This window comes from Lagenorhynchus albirostris, chromosome 3 (assembly GCF_949774975.1).
Source record: "Lagenorhynchus albirostris chromosome 3, mLagAlb1.1, whole genome shotgun sequence".
Classification (NCBI taxonomy): domain Eukaryota; kingdom Metazoa; phylum Chordata; class Mammalia; order Artiodactyla; family Delphinidae; genus Lagenorhynchus; species Lagenorhynchus albirostris.
This window is the reverse complement of record NC_083097.1, coordinates 132,345,942-132,373,603: the sequence shown is the minus strand read 5'-3', so window position 1 is coordinate 132,373,603 and position 27,662 is coordinate 132,345,942. Positions and strand designations below refer to the sequence as shown.

At 40.4% G+C, this 27,662-nt stretch overlaps 1 protein-coding gene across 1 annotated transcript; it reads left to right on the top strand.

Moving 5' to 3' along the window:
* The first annotated feature begins 2,420 nt into the window (after positions 1 to 2,420).
* On the top strand, positions 2,421 to 27,322 carry HAVCR2 (hepatitis A virus cellular receptor 2). Its single transcript, XM_060146381.1, has 7 exons — positions 2,421 to 2,592; positions 9,416 to 9,754; positions 10,644 to 10,727; positions 17,621 to 17,661; positions 19,348 to 19,474; positions 23,509 to 23,545; positions 25,202 to 27,322. Exons 1-7 carry the CDS (start codon positions 2,421 to 2,423, stop codon positions 25,359 to 25,361), a joined length of 960 nt encoding a protein of 319 aa, XP_060002364.1. The 3' UTR covers positions 25,362 to 27,322.
* The last annotated feature ends 340 nt before the right edge of the window (positions 27,323 to 27,662 follow it).

Sequence of the window (27,662 nt, the reverse complement as noted above, 5' to 3'; positions counted from 1 at the left end):
AATAAAATATTATGAATAACTTTATACCAACACATTTGAAAATTTAGATAAATTGGACAAATTCTTACAAAATTACCAAGGTTTAAGAGTAGGAAACTTGAATAGCTTTCTGATGATTAAAAAAAGAAAAAGTTGTCAAAATCTTCTCAGAAAGAAAACTTCAAGTTCAAATAGCTTTGCTGACAAGTTCTACCAAGCACTGTTAGGAAAAAAAAAAAATGTTATACAGACTCAGGGAATAGAAAAAGAGAGAACATTCCCCAGCTCTTTTTATGGGACTGGGATGGTGAGTGAGTACCCTCACTTGTTCAACAAATGTAACTTGTTCAGCAAGTTACAGTTTTGAGTCTCAATTTCCTCATCCATAAAACAGTTTTTAATATATTTTTCCAATTTGAGTATGGAGAGACAGAGAGACACAAATATGGACTCAGCCTACTACCCTTCCCTTTGGGAGGTACAAAGGACCCAGAGAGCCAAGATACCCTTTTTTTGGCCATGCCACTCAACACATGGTATCCTAGTTTCCCAACCAGGGATCAAACCCACGACCCCTGCAGTAGAAGTGCAGAGTCTTAACCACTGGACCACCAGGGAAGTCCCAAGATACCCTTGATAAAAGAACTAAGGGGAGGATTTGCCCTGCGTGACATCACCATTTCCCATAAAGCTGCAATAATTAAAATGATGTATTATACTGACAAGAAAGATAGGAAAATATACTATTGGAACAGACTAGAAAGCCAAAAAATAGATCCATGCCTGTATGATTTTTGAAATATAACAGAGATGGCATTACAAAGTAATGGGAAAATGCTGGAATTTTCAATTGACAAAATATACAAAAATCAATTATGGGAAAATTAAAGGCCAACAGTGAAAGAAAAAACTATAAAGCCTTAAAGCTAATGTAGGTGAATATCTTCATAATCTCTGGGTAAGAGAAGTCTTCTTAAATAAAATACAAAAAGTACAACCCACCAAAGAAAAGGCTAGCACATTTTACTACATTTGAATTAAGAAATTGTGTTCAAGAAAACATACCATAAATAAGTGAAAAGCAACGAAGTGGGAGAAAATATGACAGATTAAACCAGCAGAGGACTGGTATCCTGAGTATATAAATTATTCATATACAGCAATAAGAAAAACTGAGAAACCCAACAGAAAAATGGGCAAAGGTCTCAAACATTTGCGCTCCTCCCCTTCCCCAAATCCAAATGGTTCACAAACAAAAGAAAAGGTGCTCATTAACCTTGTTAGCAATGAGGAAAATGCAAAGTAAAGCTGTAGAGAGAGGCCATCATATCCTTTACCAGTTTGGCTAAAAAAAAAAAGTCTGGCAATACTAAGTGTTAAGGAGGATGTGGAATAAGAGAAACTGTGCTGGTAGATGTCTTGGAAGCAGGCATTATGTAATAAGGCTCAAAATATGTATACCCTCTGACCCAGTAATTGCACTGTCAGAAATATGCTCCAGAGAAACTCCTATATGTGTCCACCTGAATCCATGTATAAGAATGTCCAGGATGGCATTGTTCATGAAAACTGAAACAGAAGAAGAAATGTTCACCTGGAAATAAACGATTTGAGGCATATCCAGTCCCAGGAAAACTATTCAGTAATAAAAACAACCCACAGGGATACAAAGCAGCATGAATGGATCTCACAAATACACTGTTAAGTAAAAGAAACAAAACACAAAAGCCTATAGACAATTTGATTTCACTATATGATGTTCAAAAACAAGCAAAATTATATATGTAACTTTAGGATGCATTACCTAGATGGTAAAACTATTAAAAAAAAGGAAGCAATTATTGCAAAATTTAGAATAGTGATTGCCTGTAGGACAGGGGGAAGGCTTTGTGATCAGGAAGGGACATGTGGTCTTGGAGTGGGGGTCAGAGGGACTTGAGGAGATAGGCCATGTTTTATTTTTTGTTTTGGGTCCTGGTTACTTGAGTGTTTGCTTTCCAAGTATTGGTAAACTATAAATTTAAGTATGCAATGTTCTGTACATCTGTGCCATTTTCCGTTAAACAGTAGTTTAACCTTAAAACCATATTGTGACATCATCATACACTCATATAGGAAAAAATTAAAAAGTGTGACAGTCCTGATACCGGCAAAGATGTGGGGGGCATCGTAAGAGTTCTTCTCACTGTCAGAATGTAAGCTGGAATAAACACTTTGGAAAACTGCTTAACATCCTCGGGTAAAGCAGATGGCCGTGAGACGAGAGAAATGAGAATGTGCGTCAAGGACAAAGTGGGGAAATAGTAAAATGAAATAAAATAAGAGAGGGACCTCACTGGGATTGATGAGGAGTATGTCCGTCAAACTCAGGATGATTAGCTTCAGTATCTGAACCTGGAGCAAAAAACTGATAAACACAAAGAATTGCCATACAGGAGAACATGCTTGGGATGAGTGACCACTCACAGCTCCCCCACCAGCGTCGCCCTGGAGGAGACAGTGCGACTGCCATTTTCAACGCCGATAGGAGTTCCCACAGTGACTCACACATAGCTCAACAGAATTTTCTTGATGGTTTTCACCCTTTTCAGTTTCGTCACTGGGAGCCTCGGGGTAAGTTATTTCACACCCCTCCCATGTCCTCCACTCTGAAAGGTTTGATTACGTGAGCAGGAGCAGCACTGAGCTGGCTCTGGCCTTGGTTTGAGTGTGGCCTCAAGCTTAATCTCTCTGGCACTCATCCAGAGTTACTCTATAATACAAAGACTCTAAAGACACGAGAGCTCCTTGGCATCACCCCAGGGTTGTGAAGAGGGCGTCCTTGTAAGTTAAAAAGCACCGTATTAGCTTCCCTGGTGGCGCAGGGGTTGAGAGTCCGCCTGCCGATACGGGGGACACGGGTTCGTGCCCCAGTCCGGGAAGATCCCACGTGCCGCGGAGCGGCTGGGCCCATGAGCCATGGCCGCTGAGCCTGCGCGTCCGGAGCCTGTGCTCCGCAACGGGAGAGGCCGCAACAGTGAGAGGCCCGCGTACAGTTAAAAAAAAAAAAAAAAAAAAAGCACCGTATTAGTAAAATGTCGTTTTTGTAAGAAAAAGAACCATCCATATTCGGAGGGGCAAGTTTTCTTTCCCCATCTCCCCACCCCTTCCCTTTCTGGGAGCGGGTCTGTACTGGATATTTGCTTCTGCTGCCCAGCAACCATTTCTCCTTCTAAAATGCACCGTACTTTTTCTTTGGGGAAACCACCTTTCTCTCACTTTCAGAGCATGAGATTGGGGATGTGACCCAGGGCTCACCCAATTAGTCCTTTCTGAACCTATAGACACAGATTGTTCAAGAATAAGTCTGTAACCCAGCATGGGTGTTTGAGGGGGTGTGCATCTGTGGGCTTGTGTGGGAGTGGCCAAGAGATGTTCTTGGTGTACAGATAGGTGCTCTGCAGGGACAGGAGAAGGACACTGTGTGGAATCTGCAGAAGGTGCCAACGCCAGGACAGCCAGAAACCAGGTCCCTGCTGTCCTCACTGGGGCCACTGAACCCCTTGCCTGAAGCTAGACTTTTCAATAATGTCAGTCAATAAATCTGTAGTTTAAATTAGTTTGAGTTGGGTTTTCTGTCATCTGCAACATAAGTAAAGTATAGGGTTTTTGGTGAGAGAAGAAGTCTTTGTTGGCATAAGAACACCAAGATCATGCTGTGAGAGATGGGCAGTAGCGAGGGAGAAATTTATTCATCTTGTAAGTGACCCTGAGAACCTGGAGTTTTCCACAGGGATGAAGTAGCCCTCTCAGTGCTGGGACCCAGTGCAGAGGGCAATGCTGAAAGCAACTGGATGCAAATGAGAGCACTGAGACCACACAAATAAAAGTAAAATAAAAATAAAAAGACTTGGGGTGTGTAAAGAAATGTTTTGTACCTTCTCCTGGATCCCACTGAGTTCATGATGTTCACAATCATCCATGAGGAAAACTTTCTTACTAGAGATATACCCACCAGAGGTACTGGCATTAACACATTGTATATATAGAGAGATTTATAGAAAAATATCTGAAAGGAGACCTGTTTTGGTGATAGTGGGTATTTCATGGTAGTGGGATCTGGCCTTTATTTTATTTATTTATTTTTATTCTTATTTTTTTCAGAATTTTCTACAGTGACTATGACTTGTATAATAATAAAAAAAGTTTTCAAGTACTGTACAGGCACGCAAGGTTACAAGCACTCTTAACGAAAGTCACATGGCTAGCTGTAATCTGTAGGTCAAGATTGAGCTCAAAGTTGCTTAACTTCTTACCCTTTATATCCAACCCCAGTGTCTACCTTTGCAAAATTTTGGGACTAATGATACATAGAACCTAACTGAGATGCTGTGATTGAAATGAGAGGATTTTTTAATTCAAATTAAGTACATATAGGATTCCAGCTTTAGTGGGCATTATTGTCTCCCCCATATCCATTCCACTGTGGCTCCCCCATTGTACAGGGTAGATTCTAATTGAACTGAGTTTTTCCAGGTGATCCCATCTGTATCGCCCATGCTTTCCTGTCTCCTGAGTAAAATTCTCTCACTTCCATTTTATGAATTTTGTCAAGTGGCCCCTTAGTTATCTATAAATGTGTAATTCTAATTACACATAATTCCAGTGTCTCCATTTGGTGTTTGGAGGCTATCTTTAAGGAGTCTAAGATTTTCTCTCCCTTTTCCTGCTGATGAAGGGAGAAAAGCAAAACAATTTCTATAGTAGTATCATATGCAATAGTTTTTTTGTAGTTATCCCTCCACATAATTATAGCCAACACTCAACTGTCCCTTAAGAAAATTTATGATATGACTTTCTAAACAGAATTTAGAAACTAATTAATTACAATACAAAAGACTTCTTTACCAAAAATACATTCAAGGGCTCCTTTTAAAAAGCAAACTTCTGTTGCACATAATTAAAGAATCATAGACCTTGATGGGTCTTTTATGATCATCTTTACAAATAAATTGAGACATGAAGTATTCTTTTCAAGGGAATGATCACCTTGTTATTTTCACCCAGTGTTTTCACCCAATGGGATCTATGTAGCCATAATAAAGAACGAGGACATTCTATATGAGCTGAAATGGAGAGGTGCTCAGAATAGAATGTGAAGTTGAAAAAGGAAGTTGCAAGCTGATCAATCTTAGCATCTCTAGATGTGGGGCAACCAGACAACTGTGATGGAATAGCACCAGCTGTGTATTCTTGCCAAAAAGTGGAACCTGAATCTAACCAAACCTCTAGAGCTAAGCTTCATTTATAGGAAATACAAAGAAAAGAGGAATACTTTAAATGATGCCACAAGGAAACAGACAAACCCAGAAAATGGAACAGTGCACAGGACAGTTGGTTTGTACAACTAGTCAATGGCAGGGGGAAAGGAGGGAAGACTGTCCTCAATTAAAAGAGACTTAAGTGTCATAACAACCAAATGCAATGTAGGGAGCTGTTTAGGTCTGGACTTAAACCTATAATAAAAGGACAATTTTGAGATAATCAGGGGAATTCGATTATGGACTGAAGAGTCAGGTGCTGCTAAAACATCATTATTAATTACGTCTTGTGTGATAATGATTATGGTTATATCTAGAGTGTCAATTTTTTGAAAACAAGATGCACACTGAAGTCTGTAAGGGTGAAATTACATGACATCTGGGATTTGTTTTAAAATGAAAGTCTGATGATTTTAAATTTGTGTATTGGGAGTATGTACTATTCTCTGCTTTTGATATGTCAGAATTTTTTTTTTTTTTTTTTTGTGGTACGCGGGCCTCTCACCGTTGCGGCCTCTCCCGCCGCGGAGCACAGGCTCCGGACGCCCAGGCTCAGCGGCCATGACTCACGGGCCCAGCCACTCCGCGGCATGCGGGATCCTCCTGAACCGGGGCACGAACCCATGTCCCCTGCATCGGCAGGCGGACTGTCAACCACTGTGCCACCAGGGAAGCCCAATATGTCAGAAAATTTTTATATAAAATAGTAAATAGAAAATGCAAGGTGCAAAATGTATGTATGGTATGCTCTTTTGCTTAAGAAAGGAAGGAATAAGAATATATATTTTATTTTCTTGTGTTTGCATTGGGAGGATACACAAAAGACATGACAATAGAAACCTATAGGTTGGGTTGGGGAAATTAGTGGACTTGGAGGGGTGGGAATGAGGCTTCTTAATGTAAGCTTTTTATATTGCTTTAAACTTTAGCCATTTGGATGTATTACCTAAAGAGTTTAAAAAAAACAAGAAATAAAAGTTAAATGAACATGACAATGTTCAGAAACAGTCCTTTATACACAGAATAAAAGAAAGGGGTTAGAGTAGATTTCTAGGCTCCTTCATGTCTAGACTTCAATGAATTAATACATTGTTAATGTTTTATAAATTTGGACCCAGTAGCAATTCTAGAGATGAACAGAAAACAGAGTAATAATAATAAAAGAAACAAAAAACAAAAATCAGAACACAAAATCTGATGGCTAAAACTTTTAAGAGTGTTGCTTGAAGTCATGCTGTTAGTAAATCTAACATCTGACCCCGTGTTTAATCAAGTCTGCCTTACACTTGAATACGGGCATTTGTTGGTTGTTTTTAGATATGTGGGCAGACATATTAAGGGCAGATATGAAATTCATGAAACATGGTTTATAATGGAAAAAATCTGGAGCTTAGGGGACTCATGTTCTTATTTGAAATGACCAATCATGTACCTTTGGGCAAATCAATCTTTTCAGGTCTCAGTTTCCCTTATATATACAATGAAGAAATTGAACATGATCTCTTGAGTAACTGCTAGCTCTGTGGCACTATGGAAGTACACACATAGAACAAGCTGGATATTTATATTACATGCATTTAATAAGGTTTAAAGTGAATTACAAGGACTTCCCTGGTGGCACAGTTGTTAAGAAGCCGCCTGCCAATGCAGGCGACACGGGTTCGAACCCTGGTCCGGGAAGATCCCACATGCCGTGGAGCAACTAAGCCCATGCGCCACACCTACTGAGCCTGCGCTCTAGAGCCCGTGAGCCACAACTACTGAGCCCACGTGCTACAACTACTGAAGCCCGCGCACCTAGAGCCTGTGCTCTGCAACAAGAGAAGCCACCGCAACGAGAAGCCCGTGCACCACAACGAAGAGTAGCCCCCGCTCACCGCAACTAGAAAAAAATAAAATAAAATAAATAAAGTGAATGACAAGGAAATTCAGGCAGACAAGACACAGAAAGGCCACAGGGTTTTCAGAAACTATTTCATCGTGATCTCACTTCCCTTTTGTAAATAACCATTGGCTTTTAAGGTTTCCAGACAAAGGTTACTCTCCCAGGGCTGAGATTGTTTGGGTCTGAGATGTTACCTCAGTGATGGAGAGTGTGGCTGGAACTCAATACTTTCTGACAGTTAATGCCCGAAGCCTGTGGGGTGGGAGGAGAGGGGACATCTTGTGTATATGAGAGGAAATAGAACATTGAGGTCCCCTCAGTTCCCCCCACAGGAGGGGGAAAGAAGCATTGCAGAAAGGAATGCATTTTTCCTAAGTGGAAGAGTTTGGAAGTTCAGGTCAAAGTCAGAATATTAGAGCAGGGAGCTGTGCATATATCACCTAGCACAATTTTCTCATTTTATAAACTTTATAAATGAGGAGGCAGACCTAACAAGGTTATATGACATAGCCCAATTCGTGTTAGAGCAAAGGCTAAGAATTAGGCTCATGACTGGAGTGGAAAGGGCACCTAAACATGAGTATAAGGAATAGAACATTCATGGTGGTATTTCCCACCTCCTAGTCCAGTGCCTGACACATAGTAGGTGCTTCATAAACATTGGTCACAGGACTCACCAGTTGGCTGACTTGACTGAATGAATGCATGAGTGATACGTTTCTACCTGTGTTTCCAATAAATACTGTCCATTTCAAACAGAGGACTATATATTATTTCACCGGAGACAGTAGAGGGCTCACTCTACTTGCCAAGAGACACTTGATGAAGTAATCCTTTTCTTCCTCTGATTGTTGCTTCCTCTTTGTTGATGCGGACAGAATAAATGTCAGAGTCCTCACAGGATGTGTGTGGTCTAGCATAGGAGAGAAGCAGGGTTTCCTTTGCCGTCATCATGGACTTGACAGTGTTAATAGAGGAGTGATTGGTCGTCAGACATCTGGTGTGCTGGGCCTGCAGTTGGGAGAGTGGCCACTGCTCCTGTGACTGGGGAGGAGAGACAGTTCCAGGAAGTGTCTGGTTCAGCTGGAGAATTAAAACGGCACCTAAACAGAGCCATTCTTTGCCTTTTCTTCTTCAGAACCCATGTTTTCACATTTTTCCTTTGACTGTGTCCTGCTCTTGCTGCTACTACTTACAAGAAGTAAGTCTGGATTTTTGGAATTAGATAGTGCAAGATGAAGATGCAAGGATGGTCATCGTAATGCTAGCAAGAGCAAAAGTTTGGAAGCAACCTAAATGTCCACCAGTAGGGTAGTGGGTAAGAAATTATGATATATCCATGATACAAACAGTGATGCTGACGAAACATAATGATATATGAGATGTCTGTAAGTCATAAGGTGAATTGAAGAAAGCAAAGAGCAGAATAATGGGTATATTGGACTTCTCTCTCTCTCTCTGTGTGTGTGTGTGTGTGTGTGTGTGTGTGTGTGTGTGTTGCAGGGGAGTGGGAATACATGAATGCTTCTTAATGAATAGACTCTGGGAAAGGGAGCTGGGAAATGGAAAAGAGCAGGGAGAGGGAGTAGAGTTTTCATATACTTTTTATGCTGTTTGACTATGTGTGTGTACATATATATATATATAAATTAATTTTCAACCTCAGAACAGCCATACACTAACTTCTTATTCAGCCAAGCGTTTTTATTTATTATGTGCCTGGTGCTTGAAAAACAAAAGAGATTTGTGTTAGGATAACTGCGCTGTGTTGGTGAACAGACAACTAGCCCAGATGAGTGAGCTCTTTTCCTGTCCGACAATTACCCATTGTCTGATTGTCTGTTTCCATCAGCACTGCCCTTCGGTGTTCACAGGACCGGCCACAGTTCTCTCCTGGGGCACTGGTTTTCAAAGGGAGGTTTTGAGACCAGCCATATCAGCATGTCCTGGGAACATGTTAGAAATACAAATTTTTGTCCCCCCCCCCGCCAAACTATTAAATCAGGAGCTCTGATTAGTATTTAATCAGATTAATTAACTCTAAACTCTGACTGTTGAGCCCAGCCGTCTGTGTTTGAACAAGGCTTCCTGGAGATTCCAGTGCCCCTCAAGTCTGAGAATCATTGCTGTAGTGAACTGTCCTCCAAACAGGATAGCAGTAGTGGTTTCCTCTTTATTCTGCAAGGCATTGCTTGCAGTTTTCTTGAAATGGAGCAGCCTCCCTCATTGCTCTCCTTCCCTCTTTCTGCAGGGTCTTTGGAAGGAGTATACGTGTCTGAGGTGGGTCAGGATGCTGATCTGCCCTGCGCCTACTCTCCACCCACCCCTGAGGATCTCGTGCCTGTGTGTTGGGGCAAGGGACCCTGCCCTTTGTTTCAATGTCACAGTTTGGTACTCAGCACTGATGGAAGGAGCTTGAGCTATTGGACATCCAGCAGATACCTACTAAAGAGGAATTTCCGCAAAGGAGACGTGACCTTGACCATAAAGAATGTGACTTTAGAGGACAGTGGGACCTATTGCTGCCGGATCCAATTCCCAGGCCTAATGAATGATCAAAAATCAAACCTGGAGTTGGTCATCAAACCAGGTGAGTGGACCTTTGCATACTTTCTTTCTGAATGAGATTTCCCTGTGGATCATATTAAATACACTGATTGGTCTCACCTCTGGTCTTCCCAATTAAAGCCCTCAGGTTGGGCCCCTAAGACCTAAAGTTTAACAGGCCTCACCAGCAATGCCCAGCCATGTTTAATTCCCTCCATCTATTTTGAACCTCATGGCCAGGATCTAGAGAATGGAGGAAAGGCCTAGATCAGAGGTCTGAGTACCTGAGCGGTCATTAAAATCACCTGGGGAACCTTTTAACTCCCACAGATGCTTGGGCTCCACCCCACAACCAGAAAAATCACCATCTCTGGAGGTAGAGCCTGAGTGCGGGGGTTTTACAAAGTCTACCCCTGATGATTCTCCCCCATGTGCAGCCAGGATTGAGAACCACTGGACTCTGCATGTGTCAGGGAGAGGGGGCACGTGTGCTTGCATGTTTTAACATTTATAGAGCATGTACTTGGTGGCTGATGGAGCTAAGTTCCAATCTGACACTGCTTCTTACCAGCTGTGTAATCTTGGGCAAGTTATTTAATCTCTGTGACCTCCTCCTCTGTAAAATACGATACTGCCGACCCTATAGGCCACTGGAAGGATTTTATGAGGTGTTTGATGAAAAACATTTACTGTGGCTGTAAGTTCCATTATTAACAATTAGACTGTGATAATGATGACTGTAACACACCTCTGTCAGACATTTGGATTGTCATACACTCTCAACGAAGGTGTGTTCAGGTAGGTTTGGAAGTTGAGCATGTGTTTCTCTTCTTTTGTTGTGTTTACAGTAATTTCTGCTGCCCCTTTGATTCCCTGCAACAAGCTCTCTGCTCTCAGAGAAGCCTCATCCTTACGTTGGTTTCTGTCTTTAGCCAAGGTCACCCCTGCTGGGACTCCATGGAGGGACATCACTACAGCCTTTCCAAGGATGCTCACCACCGAGGGACCTGGCTCAGGTAATTACATATGGGGTCTAGGAGGAAGCCTTTAGTTGGTTTCTGAGTTAAGAGGATTTTGAATATGGGGAAAACATGAGAAAACAGTTTGAGTTTTCTCAAACTGTGCACCCAAGATAGTGTTTGAGGTGAGGGAGGTGGTGGAAGTAAATTTGTGCTGGGAAAAAGGAGCCCTGGGCTAGGGTTCTAAATTAGTCAGGAGTAGCCCTCAGACCTGGGCCAAAGCCTTTCACTTCTCTGGAAAGCAACTGCCTCTTCTGTCTGAGGTATGGGTTCAGAGACTTTTGGATCTCACCACCCAGTATAATTCCCAACCCCCAAAAAAGAATTTTGATGAGCTATGTATTTTGCCAAACAAGGAAAGAAAAATTTCTACTATTGCCACCCCTGCATTAAAAAAAAGGGACACTTTTAAAGTAAATAAGTTTAATCTAATGAAAAACTCTTTACGCTGTCCTTATTATTTTCTGATTTACTCCTGGACTGGTGACGTTTTCATGAACTGACCCCAGTCCATGTTTGGTGTAATCTGGATTAGGTGACTTCAAGAATCCCTTCTAACTGGAATAAAGTCCATCATCTTCCTCAGATTTTGACCTCAGAAGGAGCAGCTAAATTCTTCAACTAATTCAACAAGGACTTTTCCCTGCCGCTTTGGAAGAGAAGATAGGGTCGAAAGAGCAGACCTCAGGTCACGTTGATCAGGGAGGTTAATCTTAAATATTTCCTGTCAGAGTCCTGGTCTCCCTAAACTCTCTGGAGCTCAGTCTTTCATTCTGTAAAATGAGGTTAATAATAGGTAAATTCCAAATCCTAATCTCATAAATCTCAGATTTAAATAAGGAAGCGTGTCTAAAGTGCTTAGCCCAGTGTCTGATCATGGTACCTACTCAATACATGTTAGTTATTGTCATTATCGGTAAGATCCAGAGGCAGAATGAGATTGTGGTTAAGTATGTCAGTGACAGGCAGGATGGGTTCTAATGTCAGCTTTTTGTATTAGTTTCATGAACTCAGTTATGTTGCTCAAACTCTGTGAGGCTCAATTTCCTTACCTCTACAATGAGGGTAATTCCAGTGCCTATGTCATAAGATTGTTGTAAAGATTGATGTGATCATGTATGTAAAGCACTCAGCATAGTGCCTGGCCCAGAGAAAGCACTCAAATATTAATTATTATTATAGATATTAACATCAGCTCTCTAGAGGTTCAATCTTTGGTGGTTCTTTAGTCACTGGTAGCCAACATCTCTTATGAAATTAGTGAGGAAATTAAACATGGTGGAAACAGATGATCGCCCACGTAGTGGGCTAACCAAATCATACATGTGTTCATCATATGCCATTGTTATATTTTAAAGAATCCTACAACTATAGACCTAGAAGAGACTTGAAGGATCCCACTTTCCCATCTCGTGTTTCAAGGTTCTTTACAACATCACTCCCAAGTTGGCATTTGCTGTATGCTTACACACCTTCTGAGATGGAGAGGTAGCTTCCTCACAACACAGTGCATGTTTTTTTAGAAGTGTCTATACCATAACCAGAAGTGTCCTTCCTTTCAGTTTTTACTTGTTTGTTCCTTCCCTTTAGGGCAACAGAAATGGAGCCATCTTTTGCATCTGAGAATATAGGCAGAGTACCTACAATCTCTGAGCTTTTCAAAGGCCTGAGAAAATACTTAAACAAAGAAAGGCAATGGCTCCAGACTATGAAAATCAAATGGAAAATTGAAATTAATTAGTATTTAATGACATGACTATAATATGTAATATTATTTCAGTTAGTTACATGCAAGTCAACTTGTGTGTAGTTACACCTTTTCTTTAGTGTGTAATGTGGGTACTTTTTTTTTCAGTTTTGCAATTCTTTTTTTTTTTAAATTTTTTATAACATCTTTATTGCAGTATAATTGCTTTACAATGTTGTGATAGTTTCTGCTGTATAACAAAGTGAATCAGCTATACCTATACATATATCCCCATCTTCCCTCCCTCTTGTGTCTCCCTCCTGCCCTCCCTATCCCATCCCTCTAGGTGGACACAAAGCAGGAAGCTGATCTCCCTGTGCTATGCGGCTGCTTCCCACTAGCTATTTTACGTTTGGTAGTGTATATATGTCCATGCCACTCTCTCACTTCATCCCAGTTTACCCTTCCCCCTCCCCGTGTCCTCAAGTCCATTCTCTACATCTGTGTCTTTATTCCTGTCCTGCCCCTAGGTTCTTCAGAACCATTTTTTTTCCCTTTAGGTTCTATATATGTGTTAGCATACGGTATTTGTTTTTCTCTTTCTGACTTACTTCACTCAGTATGACAGACTCACTTCACTCAGTATGACAGACTCTAAGTCCATCCACCTCACTTCAAATAACTCAATTTCATTTCTTTTTATGGCTGAGTAATATTCCATTGTATATATGTGCCACATCTTCTTTATCCATTCATCTGTTGATGGACACTTAGGTTGCTTCCATGTCCTGGCTATTGTAAATAGAGCTGCAATGAACATTGTGGTACACGACTCTTTTTGAATTATGGTTTTCTCAGGATATATGCCCAGTAGTGGGATTGCTGGGTCGAATGGTAGTTCCATTTTTAGTTTTTTAAGGAACCTCCATACTGTTCTCCATAGTGGCTGTATCGATTTACATTCCCACCAACAGTGCAAGAGGGTTCCCTTTTCTCCACACCCTCTTCAGCATTTATTGTTTGTAGATTTTTTGATGATGGTCATTCTGACTGGTGTGAGGTGATACCTCATTGTAGGTTTGATTTGCATTTCTCTAATGATTGGTGATATTGAGCATTCTTTTATGTGCTTGTTGGCAATCTGTATATCTTCTTTGGAGAAATGTCTATTTAGGTCTTCTGCCCGTTTTTGGATTGGGTTGTTTGTTTTGTTGATATTGAGCTGCATGAGCTACTTGTAAATTTTGGAGATTAATCCTTTGTCAGTTGCTTCATTTGCAAGTATTTTCTCACATTCTGAGGGTTGTCTTTTTGTCTTGTTTATGGTTTCCTTTGCTGTGAAAAAGCTTTTACGGTTTTTTTTTTTTTTTTTTGCGGTACGCGGGCCTCTCACTGTTGTGGCCTCTCCCATTGCAGAGCACAGGCTCCGGATGCGCAGGCTCAGTGGCCATGGCTCACAGGCCCAGCCGCTCCGTGGCATGTGGGATCTTCCCGGACTGGGGCACGAACCCGTGTCCCCTGCATCGGCAGGCGGACTCTCAACCACTGAGCCACCAGGGAAGCCCACCTTTTAAGTTTTATTAGGCCTCATTTGTTTATTTTTGTTTTTATTTCCATTTCTCTAGGAGGTGGGTCAAAAAGGATATTGCTGTGATTTATGTCATAGAGTGTTCTGCCTGTATTTTCCTCTAAGAGTTTTATAGTGTCTGGTCTTACATTTAGGCCATTCACATTTAGGTCTTTAATCCATTTTGAGCTTATTTTTGTGTATGGTGTTAGGGAGTATTCTAATTTCATTCTTTCACAAGTAGCTGTCCAGTTTTCCCAGCACCACTTATTGAAAAGGCTGTCTTTTCTCCATCGTATATTCTTGTCTCCTTTATCAAAAATAAGGTGACCATATGTGTGTGGGTTTATCTCTGGGCTTTCTGTCCTGTTCCATTGATCTATATTTCTGTTTTTGTGCCTGTACCATACTGTCTTGATTACTGTAGCTTTGTAGTATAGTCTGAAGTCAGGGAGTCTGATTCCTCCAACTCTGTTTTTCTTTCTCAAGATTGCTTTGGCTTTTTGGGGTCTTTTGTGTTTCCATACAAATTGTGAAATTTTTTGTTCTAGTTCTGTGAAAAATGCCAGTGGTAGTTTGATAGAGATTGCATTGAATCTGAAGATTGCTTTGGGTAGTATAGTCATTTTCACAATGTTGATTCTTCCAATCCAAGAACATGGTATCTCTCTCCATCTATTTGTATCATCTTTAATTGCTTTCATCAGTGTCTTATAGTTTTCTGCATATAGGTCTTTTGTCTCCTTAGGTAGGTTTATTCCTAGTTATTTTATTCTTTTTGTTGCAATAGTAAATGAGAGTGTTTCCTTGATTTCTCTTTCAGATTTTTCATCATTAGTGTATAGGAATGCAAGAGATTTCTGTGCATTAATTTTGTATCCTGCTACTTTACCAAATTCATTGATTAGCTCTAGTAGTTTTCTAGTAGCATCTTTAGGATTCTCTGTGTATCCTGTCATCTGCAGTGACAGCTTTACGTCTTCTATTCCAATTTGGATTCCTTTTATTTCTTTTTCTTCTCTGATTGCTGTGGCTAAAACTTCCAAAACTATGTTGAAGAATAGTGGTGAGAGTGGACAACCTTGTCTTGTTCCTTGTTTTTCTTTCTGACTTACTTCACTCTGTATGGCAGACTCTAGGTCCATCCACCTCACTACAAGTAACTCAATTTCATTTCTTTTTATGGCTGAGTAATGTGGGTACATTTAATATGCTTGCTATAAAGTGAAGAGGAGCCGTAACAAGTAGGAGTCCCAAGGGTCTTTGAAGCTCCTAAACCCACTTTGAACACAGAATAAATGCAATCTCTCTTCCACCTGAAGAAGGCAGGACTGCATCATGGATGAATCCTTAGCTTCGGAGGTAGACTTGGTTTGAATCTCAGATTTGCCAGTTAATAGCTGTGTGATTTGGACAAAGTACTTCTCTGAGACTCAGTTTCTTTATTTAAAAATTGAGAAAATAATAGTACCTACCTATTGTGGTGAAGATTAAAAGATATTGTGCACATAAAGTGTGAAGCACCATGTCTGGCACATAATACATGCTAGATGGTAACTATTAAATTTATATACTTTTAAAATCATCACGTGCCTCCCCCATTGTCGTCTCCCCCCACCCCCCAGTCTTGGGTCCTCAAGGAAAAACATTGTAACTTTCACCAACTGTCCCACCCATCTTGGTTGATGTCTACCTATGTGAAAATAAGGTGTGATAACCCAACAGTGCTCTATTTTATTGATCATTTTCACTGTAAAATGAAATTAAAAAAAAAAAGTTAGACAGTCTTACCATTTAAGCCAAGAAAAGTAACTATAGGGAAGCAGAAACTGGATTTACACTAGAAAATGTTGTGTGTGGTTAAGATACATGTTTACTTAGTAGTTTCACCAGTGTGGTTTTTAAATTCCTTTTGGGGAATAGGAGCTAAGGAAAGTGGAAGATAATCTCTTTCCTTTCCTTTTTTTTTTTTTTAAACTTTAGGCTGAGAATATGCTTTTATAATATTAAAATCAGAGTCTGTAAACCAGTTCTACATTAAAAGGTTTAGACTGCTAAGCTTCCAGAAAGTGACCTTGACATTTAGAAAGTTTCAGATCCTCTGACTCACACAGAAAAATACGTTGGCATGGTTAATCATCCCAAAGCTGACAAATTATTGGTTTTTAGAATGCAGTGTTTACGCGGTCAGGGCCTGTGCGCATCTTGTTCACTGTTCTGTCCCTGTCCCCCGTGCCTGGCATAGAGTGGGGGTGTACTACATGTTCATCGAATGGATAGGCAGATGACTAACTAAATGAATAAAAAGGAAAGAAGGTGAGCTGGCAGCTGGGCAGTGTGGAGGCTTCATAATCACAGTGCCGAGATGAGCCTTGTTGGAGGCAGCACAGTTAAGAGTGTGTGCTTAAAGCCACGTGGACCTAAATTGGAAGGCCATTTCTGTTATTCACTAAGCTGTGTGACTTTGGGTAAGTCACTTAGCTTCCTAATTCTCAGCTTCTTCATCTCTGTAATGGGACTAATAGTCCCTACTTTAAGATAGTTGTTTTGAATGCTAAATGAGATACTTCCCTTGAAGAATTTAGTACAATGCCTGTTCATGGTAAATTATAGTTACAGTTATTATTATTTTCAATTTTTTAGGGAACAAAATACCCTGTCTTACTCTTAATGAGTAAATGTTAAATTTTTTTTAAAGAAAATTAACTTTCGTTACCTTTCAAATTCTAACCATGCCACATCTTCTTTATCCATTCATCTGTTGATGGACATTTGTACAATGGAATATTACTCAGTCATAAAAAAGGATGAAATAATGCCATTTGCAGCAACATGGATGGACTTTGAGATTATCATACTAAATGAAGTAAGCCAGACAGAGAAAGGCAAATATCATATGATATCACTTCTATGTGGAATCTAAAAAAAATGATACATACGAACTTATTTACAAAACAGAAATAGACCTACAGACATAGAAAACAAACGTATGGTTACCAAAGGGGAAAGGGAGAAGGGAGGGATAAATTAAGAGTTGGGGATTAACATATACACACTACTATATGTAAAACAGATAATCAACAAGGACCTACCGTATAGCACAGGAAACTATACTCAATATTTTGTAATAACCTATAAGGGAACAGAATCTGAAAAAGATATATATTCTGAATCACTTTGCTGTACACCTGAAACTAACACAACATTGTAAATCAACTATACTTCAATTAAAAAAATGAACAAAATAAATATTAGAGAACAGTTATTTGATCTAAAAAAAGTCTAATTATAATGCCTGCCTCTGTGTCATCAGTGTTGTTGGAATTTTGAAGACCCCTTTAGGGCCCTGAGGACACAACAAACCACATATTCAAAATAGGTTTTCCTGGAAGAAGTCTCCAATTCATAGAACATAAGTAGTTAGGTACATCATCTGGACGGAAAAAATGTGGTCATCCTGAAGTTGATTTGTAAGTGTTCAGTAAGTTTTGTTTGTCTCTCAGTTAATTATTGTGAAGATAATGGAGTAGAATTAATTTCAAATAGGATTATAGGTAGCTTTTAAGATTTAAAAAAACTCATATAAAAGAAAGCATTCTTAACTGTTCTACTGGCTATTTTTCTTCTTTGTGGCAGAGACACAGACACTGGAGACCCTCCATGATAAAAATCAAACAGTGAGTAACTGTGTGTGTGAGCTGACTTTATGCTCAACTCAGAGGAAAAAAAGTATGGCTTTAGACTTCCTTCCTGCCCACTCATTCCTTGGGGGAAAATGCCTTAATCTCCCTTGGCTTCAGGTTCCTTGGCTGTAACATGTTGCTGATAACTGTTGTAACTGCAAGTCCTGTTGTAAGGATGGAGTGGGGTGATGCATGTAAAGTGCCTGTCACATAGTAGGTGCTGGAAAACCAAAAGGAAGAAGCATTAGCATTTTGTCCTTATTCTCAAATTTCACAGCTGTATACCACTGTGGAGGGTTCGGACACCCTCCATCACCCCAGAGTATGTTTCTCCTTGCTTCCATTGCAACCCTAATGACAAAGATTGTTTGTTTAAATTTATTTATTTATGATAAGACACCAGGCAAGAATATTCTAAGCCAAGAACTTAGGTATCTAACTAAAAATAAAGCACTATTTTAATCGACCACCATTTTAGTGTCTCCCACCTTCTCAGAGTAAAAGGGAAAACCACTAAAACAGGGGTCCCCAATCCCCGGGCCATGGACTGGTACTGGTCTGCGGCCTGTTAGGAGCTGGGCTGCACAGCAGGAGGTGAGCAGTGGGCGAGCAAGCGAAGCTTCATCTGCCGCTCCCCATCGCTCCCCATCGCTCGTGTTACCGCCTGAAGCATCCCCCCTCCATCCCCCCCAACCCCGGTCTGTGGAAAAATTGTCTTCCTTGAAACGCCAAAAAGGTTGGGGACCACTGCATTAGAGAACAACCTGATAGCAGTGACTGGAAAATTCTTTGAGGACATATCCAGGAGTTTGCATTCATTTAACTCAATCTCTGACTCAGTGTCAAGCATTTTTTGTTTGTCCTGTCTTCTTTGCAATCCAGGTCTGCCTTTTCAGTACCTCTGTGTGCCCACAGTGCTTACTGCAAGTGACCTTGCATGGTGCACTCCTGCAGTAAATGTCTGTTGAATAAATGGAAGACTTAATTCCTTGACGTTGTTTTAAAAGTGTTTACCATTACTCTTTTTAAAGGAGGAACATGAGGTGAAATTTTAGAAGCAGTATGTTCACTGTGACTGAGTTAACAAAATATCTAATTAATTAGAGCAATAGCAATAATAGCTACCACTGATTGAGACTTATCCTGTACCAGGCTCTGTGCCAAGCATTTTCTGGTTTTCGTCACTTAATTTTCCTGATAACTCTACACAGCTCTTCCTGATGACACAGCTCTTTGGTGACAGAACTGGGATTTGAACCCAAGACAGTCTGGCTGCAAATTCCTAGCTTTTAAATCACTGTCTTTCTGTGAAAGTTGGGGTTTCATGGCAAGACACCAAATTTAGACCACTCTGAAACTCCCTGGGAACACCAGGGAATCATCAATGAACAGGGCCCCACTTTTTATGTGAGGAAAGGGGAGTCCATTTACTAAGGTTGCTTCTCCACCCACAGCACAGACAGGCACCTCTTATTCCCTTGCTAACTCCAAAGATTCAGCTAATCCCTTTCTTTGGGTGGTTTGAGGCTTGTCTAGAAGGGGACAGATCATGAGTCATTTCAAGGTCCCTGCATTCCTGAGATACTGTGAAAGGGATGGTCCCATGCATAAGTCATGAGCCTGGCTGGGCAGACAATGGATTTCTGGTCATTTGCTGCAATTCTGTTTGTGTTTCCATAGGAAATATCCACACTGGCTAATGAGTTACAAGACATGGGCGCCACCACCAGAATAGGCCTCTACATCGGAGCAGGGGTTTCTGCTGCGCTGGCTCTCGTTCTTATCTCTGGTGCTTTAATTCTCAAATGTAAGTCATTTGATGGTGCTTCTCTCTCCATCTGATAAGGAACTGTTAATATAGGAACCAACACATGCCTAAGATAGAACTATTAGTTTATATTTATACCTACAGGTGATTAAAATAAATACTCTTTAGTCCTTCCAAACCTCAACAATAATAATAGCTCATTTTTATTCAGTGCTTGCCATGTAACAGGCATGTTTTATATTTATTATTGTCACCATCTTATATAAGGTGGCTAGCACTGTTATTCCTATTCTTATAGCAGAGGAGAGTAACGTTTAGAGACAGTAAGCTTTCAAGGTTTTCTCAAGGTTTCAGAATCAATAAGTGGCAAAGCTGGACTTCAAATTCAAGCAGGTTGACTCTAGTACCTGTTTTTTTATCTTTTGTTAAGAAAATAAACCTTTTTAATTCATGAACATGCCCAGTTTTATTAGGAATCACAACAACGACAATCACTTTCTTCTGTGCATTTTTCTATCTTATGTATTTCTCAGGCATGGTTCTTTAAAGAGGGGTAGCAGGTTCCTTTAACGCTGGGTCATGCCCAGAGTTGCAGCGTTTGTATTTTCCTCCATTGTGGCACTCAGCACACATATTTTATTTCTAAGTTACTTATCTTTATTAAAAAAAATTAAGTATGATTTATATGCAATTAACTGTATATTTAAAGTGTGTTAAACTTGATGAATTTCAATAGATGGTTTCACCCAGGAAACCATCACCACAATCAATGCCCAAACACTTCCATCACCCCGAAAGCCTCACGTACTTTTATAACTGTGATATATTCTCTTCTCTTTGGTGCAGAGACCAAGGCCTTATACCACTATTATTTTATCAGCCTTTCTTACTAATACATAAACATCAACTATGTGTAGGGTTACAAACCATTCCAAATTTTCCCAGGATTGAAGGAGGTTCCTAATGTGTGGGTTTTCAGTGCTAAAACTGGAACAGTCCAGGGAAAACTGGGATGAGTTGCTCATCCTGTGTGGCTTGAAGCTGCCAAGTGCTTTCTGTGCATTAAATCCTCATAACTACCCTGTTGAGAAAGGTACTAATATTATTCTCATGTACCAGTTGGAGAACCAGTGTGCTAAAAGGTTAAGTAACTTGCCCAAAGCTACACAGTTAATTGATAGAGGATTTGAAACTGGGGCTGTCTTGCTCACCATTTTGTTACTCTGCCATTAATGGTAAATGGATTGCTGAGAGGAAGAAGCTACTCACCTCCACTTACCTGGGTTTATGGAGAGATAGCAGTGGAGTTTGGAAATTGACCACATGAATATGGAGTCTACAGGTTGATAAGGAGCAATGACCACACCCACTTTTTGAGTTTTGCCGAGGCCTGGATATTAGGGACTGTTCTGGTTTGTGTAGAGGGTATGCAAGCAGGGTGATGAGGAGTGGGAGAAGTCATGTTTTGTGCACACATATGATTACTCCCAAACCATGACTACATGGAAAAATAGATGGGAAAGTTGTATTCCATCTGCAGTCTTTTCCCTAGAAGTTGCTGGAGAAAATCATACAACCAAGGTGATAGGTTTTTAAGTCATGACATCAAAGCCATAAATTGGTACTCAGTAATGCCCAGCAATCCTGGATGTTTCTAGTGCACTGTCTGAGATGAGCATCACATACTTCATTGCTGCTCAAATCTCCCTTGCCTCTCACTGCACTGATGAAGTATTAAAAGCCTGTTTCAACCACTTTGCCTCAGCCAAGACTTCGTTCTTCCTTTGATCACTTTCTCCAGAATCATCTCTCTCTCCATTCCTGTTTATGCTATTTTTATTAGTATAAAAATATGGCCTAGTTCACACATTTCTCTCCAGTGACTCCCATTTCTCTGCTCTCCTTTACAGCCGTATTTCTCGGATGCGTTGTTCCTACCTCTCACCCCTCCGCACTCTTTAACCACGCCCCCTCCCAATTTAGCTTCTACACCTGAAGTGCCATGGAAATAGTTTCAGTCAAGCTCACCAGTGACCTCCATTTTGCTAAATCCTGTGGATACCTCTGTCTTCATTGTAGTACGTCTTTCAGCAATAACTAAGTTGACTCTCACTCATTCTAAAAAGTCTTCCTTCTCTTGGCTTCTGAAACACCAGTGTCTTCACTAGCCACACCTTTCAGTCATTTTTGTTATTTTCTCTTCTTCAGCATGATCTTTAGATGTTGTGATTCCCCAGGGCCGGCCCTTTTCCTCTCTCCATGCCCTCTGGCTGATGACGACCTATATTCCCATAGACTTAAATGTCATCCTTAATTTCTCTCTCCAGCACTCAAAGGTGTTGATACTGATTGGCCAGCTGTCCAGTTGTTATCTCCACTTAGATGTGTCCCACACTGTGTCAAGAAAGGAGCTCTAGAGTCTATATTCCACCTTTTTAGAACCCAACCTCCCCCTCCCTGATCTTCTTCATCATAGTGTTTCATTATCATACATCTGGTTGCTTAAGCCAGAGAGCCAGAAGGCATCCTTGAATCCCCTCTTTCATCACTCCTAATACACAATCCAACTTCACTTTCCCGCACTTTCTCCAAATCATATCTAAAATCCATTCGTAATTCTGCATCTCTCTTTCACCACCTTACTCTGAGGCAGTTCTCTACTTACCTCCTCATTTTTTCATACCTCCTTTTAATTCATTCTCCACACAGCAGCCAGAGTGATTGTCTTAAAACCCAGTCAGATCATATTTCTGGCCTTCAGTTATTTCCTATGGCTTAGAATAAAATCCAAACTCCTGATTATGACTTACAAGGTCCTATAGTATCTAGCCCAGCCTCCCTCTCAGACCTTACCTTGTGCCACTCTCTTATTCCAGCCATGCTTCCAGTTTCAGCCACTCACTACTGTCTTTACCAGGGCTTTACTCGATCCAGAATGCTCACCCCGGCTTTTCATTTGGCTGACTCATTCTCTTCTTTCAGAACTGAGCTTAAAGATCATTTCTTCTGAGAATTCTTTCCTGATTACCTTCTTGATTATCTATTCCAGTGCATTGTTGTTTTTTTTTTAAATTGAAATACAGTTGATTTACAAATTGTGTTAGTTTCAGGTATACAGCAAAGTGATTTCAGTTATATACATATATGTATAAAATATATATATATATTTTTTCAGATTCTTTTCCATTATAGGTTATTATAAGATATTGAGGGCTTCCCTGGTGGCGCAGTGGTTGACGGTCCGCCTGCTGATGCAGGGGACACGGGTTCGTGCCCCAGTCCGGGAAGATCTCACATGCCGTAGAGCGGCTGGGCCCGTGAGCCATGGCCGCTGAGCCTGCGCGTCCGGAGCCTATGCTCCGCAACGGGAGAGGCCACGGCAGTGAGAGGCCCGCGTACCGAAAAAAAAAAAAAAATTGAGTATAACTCCCTTGCTATACAGTAAATCCTTGTTGTTTATCTATTTTATATATAGTGGTGTGTATCTGTTATTCCCAAACTCCTAATTTATCCCTACCCCCCCTTCCCTTTGGTAACCATAAGTTTGTTTTCTGTGTCTGTTCCTGTTTTATAAATAAATCCATTTGTATTATTTTTTAGATGTCACATGTGTGACATCATATAATATTTGTCTTTGTCTGATTTACTTCACTTAGTATGATAATCTCTAGGCCCATCCATTTTGCTGCAATACTTTTCTTTCTATTACATCACAATTGGAAATTATTTTATTTTTCCCATTTACTTTTTTTTTCCTAAATGCCTCTCTCACTAGAAGACAAGTTTCATGATGTCAGGGCTCATAGTTCACCTTTGTGTCCCTGGTGCTTAGCATACTACCAGACACGTAGTGGGCGCTCCCTACATTTGTTAGATATGAAAAATGCATCTTCATTACTTTTAGCATAGTTTATGTAAAAAATCAAGACGCATATCAGTGGTTTGATTTAATTCAATCTAATAGGTAGACCAGACTTCCCTAAACAATCTTTGCCTCCAGTTAGCTCATTTTATTTATCTCATTTACTTTATGAAAGCATTTTAAATTGACTTTTCTTCGCCTTTTTACCTAGGGTATTCTGATAGCAAAGAGAAGATACAAAATTTAAGGTAAGAATAATGCGTGCAGTAGTGGAAGGTGGGAATCTTGGATATTCCTACTCTAATCTGGGCTTTGATCTTTGCTCTTAGAAGTCCTGCCCTGAGACTTTGGGATCTAAATTTTTACTACTTCCTTTTTGCTTTAGGCCTAGATTTATGAAATGCAAATTTAACATGCTGCTCGGTTTTATTCTTGATCCCTAATCCCTCTAGCTTCTTTAGTCCTAAAGTTAAGGTAGAGAATTTGTCTCCCATTGATAGGAAATGCTTATATATTTCTGATTAAAGGGCTTTTTCAGTGAACTGACCCTTCAGCTGATTGAGTACTTACTACACCCGGGTTCTGGGTGGCCACTGGTTTATAGACGTGAACAAGAAACTCAGAATCTACTCTCAGGGCTTTTACAACCCAGCCCAGCTCTTCTTAACTCTGATTGCCTATTAGAATCATCCAGGGCACTTAAGCATACTATTGTCAACCCCAGAGCAAATAAATCAGAATCTTTGGGGATGAGGCCTAACCATAGGTATTGTTCTAAAAACTTTCAAGAAAAAAGTGATTCTGTCCACTGCATACTCTCTAAACCACTAATAATTTTAGACTAAATCTAGATCGTATAGTTATGAAGACAAAATAGTCTGCAGTAAAAAAGTCAAATAAGATCAAATAAAATATTTAATTATCAATGGCTTTATATTTTGTGTCAGTATTCTTTATTAGAGCTGAAACTTGAAATGTGGTAATATCAATAGGTAATATTTACATGCAATAATTCATTCTTTATGAAATTACTTGGTTAATGTTCATCTCCACCTATAAATGTGAACTCCATAGAAAATTAGGAACTTGTCTGCCACATTAACAACTGTATCTCCTAGCACACACCTAATTCTTAGTATGCATTTGATATTTGAGGATTGAATGAATAAACGTTCCTTACAGCAGCCCTGTGAGATAGAGTACTTATTCCCATTTTATAGATGAGGACCCTGAGACACTAAGTTTACTAATATACAGCCTGTAGGGGATTTTTGTGTTTTGTTCACTGTTGCATCTCTTGATGCATTGAACAGTATAAACACGTTAAATAGTTCTTGAATGAATAAATGAAAAAAGCAAATCCAACTTACCCAAGATCACATGGGTGGAAAGCAACAGAGGCAGAATTCGAACTCAAGTCTCATTGGATCCATAACACATTCATTTCTTTTACTTTTTGAAATTGTTCAAGCTGACATAATAATTGAAATAATAGTGCAAGGAACAGTAGAACCCTTCACCTAAGCGTGTCATTTAATATTTTGTCACATTTGCTTTATCTGTTTCTCTATTTACATACATATTTTTTTTTTCTGAACCATTTGTAAAGGTGTTTCAGACATCTTGACATTTCACCTAAACACTTCAGTCTGCACTTCCTCAGAATAAGGACATTCTCTTAGATAACACAATGCCATTTGTATACCTATGAAAATTCAGATTAATTTGTGCAGTTATTCCCCAGACTATTTTCATTACTATTTTATGTTTCCCCTGCCTAGTCAGGACCTGATCAAGGATCATATACTGCCTTGGTGGCTATCTCTTCAGCAAAGCCCATTCTTTTAACTCTATTCCATGTTGCCTGGGATGCTTAACTCAACTGCATCACTTTATTTCCACAGCCTCATCACTTTGGCCAACCTCCCTCCCTCGGGGTTAGCAAATACAGCAGGAGAGAGGACACATCCAGAGGAAAACATCTATACCATTGAGGAGAACGTATATGAAATGGAGGATCCATACAAGTATTACTGCTCTGTCAGCAGTGGGCAGCAGTCCTGACAACGCCTGGGCTGCTGTCTTTCAACGCCACCAGATTCACCACTTCCTTTTGGGGTTTGGTGTTATCTTCTTTGAAAACTATGAGATGGCTCACCTGACTGGTTTTAGAGGTTCTGTCCTTGGCCACCGAGCAGAGTTTTTCCATGTTCTAAAGATAAGGAGCTCACCCGAGGATTGAACTGGGACCAGCATTGTACTTAGACAGGCACAACATTACCTCTGTGTTCCCGCCACCCAACCCGGAGGCTGCTAATCAGGGCATTAGAGCTCAAATGGGCTTTTATAGAGAGTAGGAATTCTTAATATGGGGTCTCTGGAATTCCAGATATTCAGTTATATGGTGTGTCCATGAAGCTTCTGAAAATACAGGGGAAATTATGTGCTGAGATACGTGCGTGTCTTTTTCGGTACAGGAAGTCTAAAGGGGCCGCCGATTCTCAAAGAGCTCTGTGAACCGTAGCAGGTTCGGAAACTATTGAAGTAGGAGTAGATGGTCTTGAAGGTTCCCTTTGAGTCTCAAGGTTGATGCTTCTTTGAATGTTGACTCTGTGACAGTAAGTGCCAGTGCACAGCTCTCCTTGGCCTAAGTTAAGAAGACTGCCCAGCAAGGTCTGTGGTGTGGCAGGTGCTCCTGGAGAAAGAGGAAGTATGCTTAGTGTGTGTTGACAGGTTTTGCTTGGGGTGCACTCAGAGGGAAAGATCTCTGACCAACTTCTCCATTCATGGAGAGAACTGGAGCTGTGTTTCTCACAAAAGAAGAAGCAGTGACTGGGACACAAATTCTGTTTCCTGGTGGAAAGTAGGTAAAGGGCTCCAGCCATCTGTATTTGTCCCTGTCAGATCCCCTGATGGAAAGACAATGGCCCTTAAGCTTTAGTTCCAAGATGGTAGAGAGTAGGTCTATCTTGCCTATTTGCTTCCTCCCCAGTCTTGGCACAGCTCTGACACATAATACGGATAGAAATTTACTAAATATCTTCAGAGTTAAAAAATTAAAGAAGCAGAAAGGTAGATTCCTGGGAAGACTTTTCCATTGGAGAGCTCAGATAGAGCTTCACTTGTTGGGGAGCTCGAAAATACTCCTAAGCTCCCTTTTCTGCTCTTGTCCAGCATCTGCTCTTCTCAGCATCCTCTCCCTTCTCAGGCCCTTGGAAGTGTGTTATTGTCTTTTTTCCCCTTTCTGCTGAATGAATCAACAATAGGGGCCTGTCGCTGCCTGAAAACTGCCTTCCCCAGGTGATGACTGAGCTGCTACTGCGTTGCATGCAGGAGATGTTGGTCACCAAGGATGCAGGCAGCCTGTCTGTTGCAGCGTTTGGGCTGCATCTGGGCAGTATTGGGAAGCACTGGCTTTCTACAGGGAGATCAGTTTGCAAAGTTCCAGGCAGTAGCTTTTAAACAAGCTGAAAAATTAAGTGTTTTAAATTTATGAAATTCTAGAGGGAAGGGACCACAGAAAACCTATGAACCAGATTAATGATTCCCCCACAAAAGGGATTCTTATTCTGCAAAAATCTTTACACAAGGATATAGATACAAGGGCGATCATTGCAATGGTGTTTGCGAGCGCTGTTTTCCATCAGTTGGGGAATAACTGGTTATTGTGGTATGTCAACACACTGGCACAAGTAAAAAAAATTAGGTGGTTTCATCATCGAGCTGTTTTGCTAATTCAACAAATGTTAAGTGCTTACTCTGTGCCAGGTTCTCTGGTGCTGGGATCGCAGAGAGAGACCAAATAGACACATCCCTGACCCCACAGAACTTCTGATTGATCTGACAGGAAGGATGATTTCATTCAGTCAGTCATTCTTTCAGTGAACGTTTTTTGTCGACTGCTTTGTGCCAGACACTGTTTTAGTTCCTAGAAATATAGCAGTTAAGGAAGCAGACAAGATCCCGACTCTCACAGACCTTGTGTTACTTGTCAAAGGAGAAATCTATACTGCTAAGTCAAAAGAGTTCTAGAATAGTATATATAGTTAACGCTAATTTTTTTCGCCTTTAAATAATCCAGAAGAATATTCCCAAATTAATACGGTTATTCCACAAGGGCAAATAGTCAAAAGATAGTTTCACTTTTTGCTTTTATGTGCTTCTATAATTTGAATTATTTTATCCATTTTTTGTAATAAAAAATAGATTTAAATACTGTAGCAATGTTTTCCTGTCCACCCTCCTCCTCACAGAAAGAAATTAAGACTTGGATAAGTTAAGGTCAAGGTCAAGGCGGGCAGCAGAGTGCGCCAGCACTCTAGACGTGTCTGGAGTGTTCCAGCAGAGATTGGAACCCTGGTTTTC

What these genes read in the sequence shown, in the direction of transcription:
- HAVCR2 (XM_060146381.1), top strand. Translation starts at nt 2,421, where the DNA reads ATGCTTGGGATGAGTGACCACTCACAGCTCCCCCACCAGCGTCGCCCT. An exon ending in GGAGTTGGTCATCAAACCAG is followed by an intron (nt 9,755 to 10,643) that starts GTGAGTGGACCT and finishes TTCTGTCTTTAG; the next exon opens with CCAAGGTCACCCCTGCTGGG. An exon ending in CACCGAGGGACCTGGCTCAG is followed by an intron (nt 10,728 to 17,620) that starts GTAATTACATAT and finishes TCTTTGTGGCAG; the next exon opens with AGACACAGACACTGGAGACC.